Raw genomic sequence first — 11,726 nt, forward strand, 5'->3', positions numbered from 1 at the left:
TAAACGATCACACAATTAGAATAAAGAATCTCTGGAACCCCATAAGACTCGCTTACATCAGTAACCTCTAGGTGATATCATAAAGTCTCAAATTTTGCGCAATATAAATTGCCATAATCAAAAATCCTTTCACTACTATTTTATCATGAGACTAATTAAAAACATGATCAAAAAGTAATCTTTACCAGTTTTCGTTTTATCTTTTTAGTTCAAAGCAACTTCTTCAAAATTGTATGTAGGTACCAAAATAAGTGAACAAAAGTCGAATGAAACTCAACGTGTTGCTCTCACTGATCAAAGTATCACTAAATCAGAATCAAAGTAATGAGTTACAGTGCTCTAACAGTTGCATCCATCCTGCAACTTGACACACGTCATACAGCTGATATTACACACAGCAACATATGAACCACCTCTATCCGGTGTTCATCACAACAATATGGACTACCTCCAACCGGTATCCATAACATCGACCGATTACACCACCAAATAAAACGCACGCCACCCACAGTCGTGGCCGTACAGAAACGGAAAAATAGATCCGAATTTTACTCCTACGTTTACGAAAGATTGTAATGGTGTATGCAGTCTGAGCCAAAGCAACCCATAGCATTACGGCACAAAACAAAAATTACGTTAACCATGAAAACGACGAGTTTCATTCTTCGTTTGCAAACTAATGTTTACCAAAAAAAAATCAATTTACTTTAGCAACACAAAGCTTTCGTTTTGTTTGAACTCTCAATCTAAATAGAACAAAAATCTCAACATCATCCCAACGAAATGGGAACTGCTCACCAGCTGAAAGCATCAGTGTCCAAAGGTGTATGCATTCGTCGCTTCGACGCAGACGTCGAAGCCAATGAACACCTCGCGAAGACTAGTTCAGGCGCGAAGGCGCCAGGCTGCAGTTGCCACTGCTGCAGCAGATGCAGTGAAGCACGACGTGGTTTATCACAGCTGGCCATTACTGAAAGCATCATTTTCACGGCATCAGTTTCATCGTTTACTGAAGTAAAAACATAAAGGGAAACAAACAGACATAACGTACGACTGGCAAGTCTTAATTACGGAACTTTGCAATTACTTTCTCACACTAAAATTGAAACTTAAAATGAACAAACAAATTGGAACATCTGCTGTGTTTGTAAGCATTTGTCTTTAAACCTTTACTAAATAAAACAGCTTTGCTTAGATTGTTTAGCCATAACACTGAACAAAATGGAATAATAAACAATTGGAACGACACCTGTCCCTTTTTGTCATCATTCTCCAGATCAGGAATTGCATTGCTGTGCAGCTTCTGTGCTAGGTGCTGCCTCTGGATTCCATACGCCAGTAGTATGGATACCACAGACTCCACAAGTTGTGTAGACTCCAAGGCTCCAGACTCCATTGTGGCTGCATACTGTAACGTAAATTTTCATATGCGTAGCTTATGTTTTCACACAATGAACAATTCCAAATAGATCACGAATTTAAGGGGGCATTACTAGCAACAACTCGCCAAATTTTATAAACTACGAAATATTACAGAATAAGGATTTGTTAAACTAACAAAATCAGAATAAGGATCTTTATCTGTTCTATGAGCAAAGTCACTGAATAATTTTAGCCAAAACACTCATTACGATCTTCAAAATAGAATATTCACTGTGATTTCATTCTCATCAAGTGTATGGATACACTTTTCACAAATAGCAATCAACGATTTACACCAAATAACACAATGAAATGCACTCACCTGCATTCAAGGTTAGACATGTGACCTTACTACCACGTGTCTAGGTTAGGAAATACCAACCAGGAATTTACCAATGTTAGCTGTGTAAGCAATTGAAGAACTCGCATCGAATCCCACTTTCTGATGACGGAGGGCCACCGGCTGGCGGCGGCGCCTGTTCGGGATGGATGGCCAAAGGATGAGCGGCATGGGCGCGTGGGGTGGTTCTTCGTGTATTGCTTACCTCACAGCTACACTCGCATGCTACCATTTCATGAAATAAACTCTGGACCACGTTAACCATTCCTAATCTAACCTCTATTTATTACTCAGTGCCAAAAATCAATAAGGATTGCTCTAATAAAGACGGATTGCTCAGAAATAAGAAACAACATGAAAACGGTTAAGACTTTATTTTCAAATAAGCTACACCGGTTCTAACCCTACGCCACTTTCCCGGGAAGAATTCAGTCCCCTCTTAATTTTCAGAAGGGTATCCCATTTGGGACCGGCAAGAAACCCGGAGGGTCATGTCTTTTCAAGTCATATTACAATATCTTGGTTATTACAAAAGTAGACTTCTTATTTAATCACAATAACACTTGAGATAGAACACTTACTTAGTTAAACGGTTAAAGAGCGATAAGATTCAATAAGCTATCGAAATAATCCTTCAGGTATAAGCCTTCAGGAACGAGGCGAATTTGGCACGAGCGTGGTCAACGTCTGTTCGCTACAACTGTCTGATCAAGAATCTACAACCTTTCTCTAGCGCGGTTGAATCAAGAATCTAACAACCTTTTTATGGCATGATTCAAACAAGAATCCCCACCATCCCCGCTCAGAGCGGTCAGGTCACATTTCCGATTACCGTCAAAGTGACGTTAATTTCCAAGTAATCAATTGACGTTTTAACTCTCAACAATATTGCCACCTCGTACCGAAAACACCCAAGTTAAAACCACTTGACGTTCCAAAAGCCTTTTACCAATAATCAAAATAAAATCAATAACAACTGTCATGTTTCGCGACATCATCTGCGATTGATACTAAAATGGTTTGTTTACATTCGACTACCCGCGTTAACACAAAAATAACAATATTCGTTGCGAATTGGTGTCGGAGCTGCCTCACGATACGACATATATAACAGAATCCGCCACATAATCGTATAATATAAATCGATCTTTAATTTTTTTTACATACATACATACAATCACGCCTGTGTCCTATAAAGGGGTAGGCAGAGCACATGAACCACTCAAGCTTCAGTGCCACTCTTGGCAAAAAGTGGTTGTAAGAAAACGAAATTGTGACATTTATTTTTTTGTTAATAGAAATAGTTGCATTATCTATTTGTCGTGTTTCTTTCTAAAATATACTTAAATGCACTTTAAAATAAAGTTATTCACTGTAGCCTGTACTTGTAGATGGGGAAGTAAAACAACAGCTTGTGAATTGTGTCCCATTGTCCGGCGTTACTTCATGTAGGTGTAATGGATTTGGAAACCGCGATGCTCTGTAGCGCGCGCGCGGGAAAACTACGGCTAAATTAGCGTTCTTGGACAGTATTTTGACTCAGTGTTTGGAGTTGGTCCTGGATAAGAACGCTCAAATTGAAACGCTGGCAAAAGTATCCATCTTCGACGACCTTGATATTTAAACGAGGTTACATCCAACGCGTACGTAATTGTTTTTTGCTATATGATTGGAACAGGGCTAAATAATCTGGTGCGTAACTAACTCCAGCCGCATAGCAAGAAATCATAAATGGATGAACTTTTACGCGATAACATTATAGGTACCTTACCTATACATATACAAACATGCATGCATACATCAGGTCCAAAATTGAGAGGCTTGGAGAACACTGAAACGGTGACCACTAATAATTATCACGTTTCTTAGTCACAGGTAAAATGACGAACAAGAAGAATTATATCATATCTACACTAAAACGTTGGAAGGTACAAAGGGACCCATTTAAAATCACCTTCCCCTTCAGTTCGACGACCCATGCCTGATCTAAAGCGACAGACCGGGCAAGATGGACAGGTATGTTTTACTGTTTCATCACAGAGTGTTAACGCAAACCAGTCCCGGAGAAGTGAGGCCTGCGGGGGCATGACGTCACCGGCGCGGGGAGCACCAACCGCACATACGACACACACGACTCTCGGCTAGCGCCTCATACGTACCTACTTTTGTACCTAAATAATTGTATTAAATAAGTAATTAAAATAAGTATCTTGAAGCAGGAGTTTTCTTGGAGAGTAAACCCCTCAGCTGAGCTGTACATGATTACCAGCTCCGACAATTGGCGACCGTACGACAGGACTGTACCAAAGTCCACATTCCAATCTAACGGGACATCGACGGGCAAGCGGAATATTCCATACCTACGGATTGCACCTGCATTAGTGATCGTCATCGCAATTAAACAGGAAAGTAGCCCATCCTACATTTTCCTTAACACCTGTGATCCATTATCCCCTTAATTTGTGTGAATATAGTGCTTAGCCCTCAGCTCCGTCTAGATCTTGAAGTGCTCATAATTTGTGATAAAATAATAAATAATCAGTGCTATAACTATTAAAATCGCTGCTTATTCGTTACTGTGCATTAAATTGAGAGAAGCCTACTTGCATTCATGAACTACGTAATTTGCTAGCTTAAAGGTGTACCTACTCAGTGCGATAAGCGAGCGTCCATTTTGTGCTGTATCATTATCTTTGCATAGCAACTGCATTTCTTTCGCATAATTCTTACAAAATCTAATATTTCTTCCTCACTTTATAGTTTGCTATTGCCTGTATTCTATTTAGGTAATAAAATAATTACGCATTACAGCTTTTTAAACTTCTCAGTACGTTAAAAGTAGAATAACAAGTACGTTAGGAATTTCGATTAAAATTTTAGATTATTCCCCAAATTAGCAACAAATTAGTGTTTCTTTAAATTCATATGGTGCTAACCGTGCATTCCAGTGATAACTAATCGAGATATCTGCGCGCATTCCTGTGCCAAGCTGGGCGTTTCCCGTGCACGGTGTACCTACTTCGCTGCCATTCAACGTGCCATTGGACCTACTGCCGAGACATTTAATTGGGTTTGAGTGCACAAGTTATTTTACCTAATTTTTTATTCGTCCTTGATTGAATTAGTGTGTTTTGATTAAATAGGTAGCTTAAAATGTCAGAGGAAGCTATAAAAGAATTAGTACGTCAAAGAGGTACCTATAAGGGTCGTGTGACGAAATATAAGGATTACCTTTCCGTTATACAACAAATTGACCGTTCAAACATAACTTTAGTACAAATTAAAGAGTTAAGTCTTCGTTTGGCTAGATTACAAACATTATTTTCAGAATTTGATTCCATTCAAACACAAATTGAAATGAAAAGTAGTAAGTTAGAAGAACAGATGGAAGAAAGGGACAACATGGAAACGCAGTTCATTTCTCTCATCTCAGCCACCCAAGAAATAATTGATTCCCATCCGAGTAATAGTGACCATGGTTCCGAGGTTGCCCGAACAGCCCAATCGAGTCTCGAAACGGGCTCTGTCAGTAAAATACGTTTACCAACCATTTCTCTCCCGTCTTTTGATGGAAACTACTTAAAATGGTTGGAATTTCGCGACACCTTCGAAGCCATGATCCATGTGAACGAATCCATCCCTGACATAAATAAATATCATTATTTACGCTCCTCTTTAGAGGGCAGTGCCAGTGTCGTAATAAAATCACTTGAGTTTACGGCTAAGAATTATAAAATGGCATGGGAATTACTGTGCGAGCGATATGATAATAAAAATCTGCTTATAAATAATCACATGAAGGCATTATTTAACATAGATCAGCAGACTCGTGAGTCACATCGGTCAATTCGGTATCTTATTGATCACGTTACTAAAAACCTAAGCGCCCTTAAATCTTTAGGCCGCCCGACTGAGTCATGGGATGACGTCATCATATACTTAGTCGCTAGTAAATTGGACCCCACTACGTCTAGAAAGTGGGAAGAATATAAGGCCGATTTAGCAGATATGCCTACATTACCTGAGTTCTTGAAATTTTTACGCTGTCGGGCCGATGTACTTGAGACTATGGTAGCTTGCAGGAGCGATAAACCAGCCGAAAATAAATACCTACAGCCTAAAACTACTAAGGCGTTTGTCGCTGCTGCAAGTACATCTCAAAAACATGAAACGCACTCTAATAAGAGTACTAAGTCACCGCCGACGTGCCCGGTATGCCACGGCGCGCATAGGATATCGGAGTGTGTCAAGTTCAAGGCCATGAACGTTGAAAGTAGGTCAAGCGAGGTCTTGAAGTTAAATCTTTGCTTGAACTGCTTGAGGCGTGGTCATAACGTCGAGCAATGCCGTCTAGTAGGTTCGTGTCAAGTCTGTAAGGAAAGACATAACACATTATTACATAAATATAGTCAATCATTATCCTTACAGGCAGATAACAAAACAGCTGGGCCGACGCCCGTCATTAGCGCGGCCAGCGCGTGCGCCGCGAATGAGACAGCTGACCGGGAGGTATTGTTATGCACAGCTTTAGTTAAAATAACAAACATTCAAAATAATAAATCTCAAATTGTTAGGGCAATGTTAGACCCTGGTTCACAGAGATGTTTTTTAACTGAACGCATGAGAAATAAATTGGGATTTTCTAATAGTAGAAAGCCGGCTTGTATAAACGTCTTAAATAATTTATCGTTTAATGTCTCTGACCGGTGCAAGCTCACTTTAAGTTCGTTAACGAGCCCTTATAAAATTGATATTCGTTGTTTTGTGGTGGATGATCTCGTAGACTGTTTACCTAATAATTATGTAGATACCTCAGACTTGAACATACCTGAGGATATGCAGCTAGCGGATCCTGGTTTCTATCGTCCATCTCAAATCGATCTTCTACTTAGTGCTGAATTTTTCTTCAATATCACGACGTCGGAGAAAATCGAGCTCGGACCAAATAAACCTGTTCTTCAATCTTCAAAATTAGGTTGGTTGGTCGCGGGACCCCTCGGTGACCTTGACTCTGACGACGACGATGACGAGATTGTACAATGTTGCTTCACGAAACAAATGTCACAAGATCTCACTCGGTTTTGGGAACTTGAAGAAATCTCATTACCTAACGCCGCGAAAATCGATGAGGAAAATATTTGCGAAAAACACTTTGTAGATAACACGCGACGTTTAGACGACGGTCGATTTTTAGTTAAAATGCCGTTACGTGAAAATCCTGAAAACGCGCTTGGCGATAGTTTTAATATGGCAAAAAAACGGTTCTTGAATTTAGAAACTCGATTGGATAAAAATCCAGTTCTTAAAAAACAGTACTGCGACTTTATTAAGGAGTACGAAGAACTAGGTCACTTGAATAAAATTGATAAACCCGACTTTGGTTACTACGCGCCGCATCACGCAATTATTCGTGACAGTGAAACTACGAAATTGAGGGTAGTTTTTGACTGCAGTGCTAAATCTACCTCCAAAAAATCATTAAATGATTTGCAATATATCGGACCCGTTATACAGGATGAATTATTTGATATCCTCATTAGGTTCCGGCAGCATGAATTCGTTTTGTCCGGAGACATACAAAAAATGTACCGGCAGATTCTCTTGGATGAATCGCAGCGCCATCTACAATTAATTCTTTGGAGAGACGATAAAACGGGGCCGCTTGATGTACTTCGGCTCAATACGGTGACTTACGGGACCAGCTCAGCGCCTTTCTTAAGTGCTAGGTGCCTCGTACAGTTGGCAAATGAATGTCCCGACAAAACAGTTTCCGAGATAATGAAGCATGATTTTTATTACGATGATTTCCTGAGCGGCGCTGAAAGTGAAAGCAAATTAAGGCACATATACGAGCTCGTTAAAAAAACGCTCGCCTCAGCTTGCCACTTACAATTTTCAGTGAAATTGGACAAAAATACTTCTGCCATTACAAAGCGGGTAATTTTGTCCAATACTTGCAAAATATTTGACCCACTGGGTTTGCTCAGTGCATGCACAATCAAATTGAAAATACTGCTTCAGAATTTATGGACGCTTAAATTATCTTGGGACGATGCAGTACCAAGTGATGTCAAGAAAATATGGTTAAAATTTTTGTCGAATGTGCATGTTCTGGCAGGCTTAAAGGTTCCTCGACACGTTTTGTGTTCCAGCCCAACTTCAATTGAGATGCACTGTTTTGTGGACGCTTCACAAGCCGCTTATGCTGCGTGTATCTACTTGCGATCCACAGATGGCGCTGGCAATGTAGCTATTAATCTTTTATGTGCCAAAACGCGCGTGGCCCCATTACGTACTTTATTGACGATCCCGAAGCTTGAGTTGTCGGGGGCGTTATTAGGCGCGCGATTAGCTGCAAAGGTCACCAGTGCGTTGCGCTGTTCTGTGGAGCGCAAGGTTTTCTGGACTGACAGTTCGGTGGCGTTGGGCTGGATACGAAACAAACCTAAACTATTTAAGGCTTTTGTATCAAATCGTGTTAATGACATACATGAATTGACTACGAGAGATTCCTGGCGACATGTGCCGACTGCCTTGAACCCTGCAGACTTGGCCTCGCGAGGAGTCGAACCTGGTCAGTTACCGGAACTTAGTTTATGGTGGCATGGCCCATCCTTCCTATTGCAGGATGAGAATAACTGGCCGCAAAATATAGGGTCTATAGATACCAACTTACCTGAAAGGCAGAGCGATTGCCCAATATTTGCCTTGATTAATATTGAGCAATCACCCTTGATAACATTTGAAAATTATTCTAAGGCTAATAAATTAAAAAGGATTGTAGCATATATTTTTCGCTTTATTCACAACTGTAAAAACCCTAACATGAAGACAAAAGGAACCTTAAAATTAGATGAAATTGATAATGCCTTAACTTACTTAGTAAAACTATCACAAAAACAATCTTATGCTATAGAATTAACTGCACTTTTACAGGGAAAAAAGCTTAAAACTAAATCCTATTTATTGCAATTAGCTGTCTTTGTTGATGGCGATAACGTGATTAGAGTAGGTGGTCGCCTACAAAATGCCGATTGCAATTATGAACAAAAGCACCCCATCCTATTGGATGGCAAACATCACTTTACACGGCTCTTGATGGAAGGCGAACACCTACGTCTACTGCATGCTGGCCCTCAGTTGCTTCTTAGCTCCATACGCGCAGAGTTCTGGCCAGTAGGCGGGCGGACTTTAGCTCGCAGCGTCGTTCATAAATGCATCACATGCGTACGACTGCGAGGTGAAGCTATGAAGCCATTGATGGGCAACCTACCTGCGGATAGGGTCACTTCGTTTTACCCCTTCCAGGTGTGCGGTCTTGATTTTGCGGGACCCTTCATGATTTCCAGTAAAAAGGGAAAAGGTAATCGCATAACAAAATGCTATTTAAACATTTTTGTCTGCTTTGCGACCAAGGCCGTACACCTGGAAGCAGTCAGCGATCTTAGCACTAACGCCTTCATCTTAAGCTTACGTCGGTTTGTGGCTCGAAGGTCTAGACCGCATACAATTTATTGCGACAATGGCACTAACTTTGTAGGGGCGAATAACGAATTAGGTAGAATGCTAAGGTCCGCTCAAAATTCAGTTTATGAGTTTGGCAATGAAGAAAACATTAAATTCATTTTCTCCCCCCCCTACTCACCTACTTTCGGTGGGATTTGGGAAGCAGCTGTCAAATCAGCCAAATTCCACTTAAAGCGAATTATGGGTAATGCTAGTCTGACGTTTGAGGAGTTGAGCACGTTATTTTCCCAAATTGAGTCTATCCTGAATAGTAGACCCCTTACTCCTTTCTCGTCAGACCCTACTGATCTTTCCCCTCTGACTCCAGGGCACTTTCTGGTGGGACGGCCCATGACTTCACTGCCGTCACCCCCCGTTTGTCTTAAAAACCCTGATAGGTACCAGCGTATCGAGCAGCTGCGCCAGCATTTCTGGCAAAGATGGCGGAACGAGTACTTGGCCGAGCTGCAGCAACGTACCAAATGGCGCCAGAGGCAGAAGGAGCTCAAGGTTGGAGACCTGGTGGTGTTCAAGGAGGAGAACACCACACCACTTAAATGGAGGCTTGGGAGAGTCCTGACACTCTATCCAGGCATTGACGGAGTCTGCAGGGTCGCAGACTTCACCACACAGAAGGGCGTCGTTAGAAGAGCACTCAACCGAGTGTGCCCTCTACCCTGCATGAAGGATCTTGAAAGCAGCAGCTTTCAAAGGGGGCAGGTTGTTAACGCAAACCAGTCCCGGAGAAGTGAGGCCTGCGGGGGCATGACGTCACCGGCGCGGGGAGCACCAACCGCACATACGACACACACGACTCTCGGCTAGCGCCTCATACGTACCTACTTTTGTACCTAAATAATTGTATTAAATAAGTAATTAAAATAAGTATCTTGAAGCAGGAGTTTTCTTGGAGAGTAAACCCCTCAGCTGAGCTGTACATGATTACCAGCTCCGACACAGAGGGACCCATCTAACAGCACCTTTCCTTTCGGTTCCGGATATGTTTGTGTTGACAGTGACCAGTGATTTAAACATGTAAAAATACATGCTCCCTAACTGACAGAATCATCGTCATGAGCCATGAAGATCAAGCATGTATCTTGCAAACGTGGGCTCGTGCCTTTACTGCCGGCCTAGCCGAAATGACAATGGTTGATGCTAGACCCCGTTTGAAACGCAGTCTGGCTCTGTCACTGTCTACGATAATGAAATTATCGTAAGCGTTTCAACATTTGGCTACTTGATCAGTTAAGATACTGTAAGCTAAGCGAGCCGCGACGCAGCGTGGCGTAAGTAAAGCCATCGTAAATTACGCCGCCGCAGCCGGTCTCACCCGAATTGTTTAGATTTCGTTTGTTTAATCTTTTTAACAACTACTTGTTTAAATAATTCGCTGCAACTTTATTCTGGTCCGCCGGACTCCCGCTGGCGCGGATTTAGGAACGGTTCGGAAATAGCTGGACATTGTTCGGGCCAGTGGGCCTGAAATGGTTTCAAAACCTAGAAAATAAAATTAAATAAAATTACTTTGCTAATACGCGAATAGATTGCTTACAAAACTATGCAAGTAAGTAGCTAGCAGAGCGGGCGTAGCACACTTGTTGGATAAACTTTATCGCATCGGTGCATCTCTATCGCACTAACAAATATTTAGTGCGCAAAAGACGGCCTGACGTTATATCGTTAATCACGCGACCATGCTTGCTTGCCTGGTTGACTAGCACGTTATCTATTCCCGGATTAGCAAAGTAATTTTCCAGATTTTGATTGTCATGCATTTTGGCAAAGAACGACTGATTCAATTGATTATCTGACCCCTTAGCACAACTTGCCTTGTCGCGCGCGAGTCCATACATCAAGCGCGACTTCAAGTATGGACTCGCGCGCGACAAGGCAAGTTGTGCTAGAGGGTCTGAAATGGTTTCTTTATTATCTATGTAGGTTGGTGTGTAAAGTACCTCTTGGAAAACAATCGCAGATATTGTAATTATAATGACAAGGAAAAAATTATTAAACACAAACATGTGCCGAATAATTGAAACAATGAATTAATTAAACTCGATAATTACCTACCTACGTATCTTCAAATAATATATTTTATGTTAATATTTTAATTAGGTAAGTAGATAAATAATAATTTTATCGCAAAATCTCCTTAGAGAGAGTTAGATAGGTAAGTATGTACATGTACCTACCGCTAAAGATAAGAATCACTGGTTCAAAACAACAGATACAAAGAATAATCCATTAGTGCAATTATTTTGAGGCGGTGAATTCACAAGCGAGAGCGGAGCGAGTGTGCTACTTGTGCTACATATTCAAGTTAGGTCAGTATGACCCTCTTTTTAATAGGATTTGCATTTGACCATAATAATCTTGATGATCAGTGCCCATGTGGTCTAGGAGTCATATTTTCTGAGACATGTCTTCAATCTCGACAAATTCTTTCGGTTTCGCC

At 41.2% G+C, this 11,726-nt stretch overlaps 1 protein-coding gene across 1 annotated transcript; it reads left to right on the forward strand.

Annotated features, from left to right (window-relative positions):
- The first annotated feature begins 3,899 nt into the window (after positions 1-3,899).
- Positions 3,900-10,093, forward strand: LOC125242764. Its single transcript, XM_048151698.1, has 2 exons — positions 3,900-4,832; positions 9,597-10,093. Exon 2 carries the CDS (start codon positions 9,620-9,622, stop codon positions 10,091-10,093), a length of 474 nt encoding a protein of 157 aa, XP_048007655.1. The 5' UTR covers positions 3,900-4,832; positions 9,597-9,619.
- Positions 10,094-11,726: the final 1,633 nt, after the last annotated feature.

The sequence above is a fragment of the Leguminivora glycinivorella genome, chromosome 3, assembly GCF_023078275.1.
Source record: "Leguminivora glycinivorella isolate SPB_JAAS2020 chromosome 3, LegGlyc_1.1, whole genome shotgun sequence".
Classification (NCBI taxonomy): domain Eukaryota; kingdom Metazoa; phylum Arthropoda; class Insecta; order Lepidoptera; family Tortricidae; genus Leguminivora; species Leguminivora glycinivorella.

Excerpts from the sequence above, each read along its gene's own strand:
- LOC125242764 (XM_048151698.1), top strand. The coding sequence starts at position 9,620 with ATGACTTCACTGCCGTCACCCCCCGTTTGTCTTAAAAACCCTGATAGG.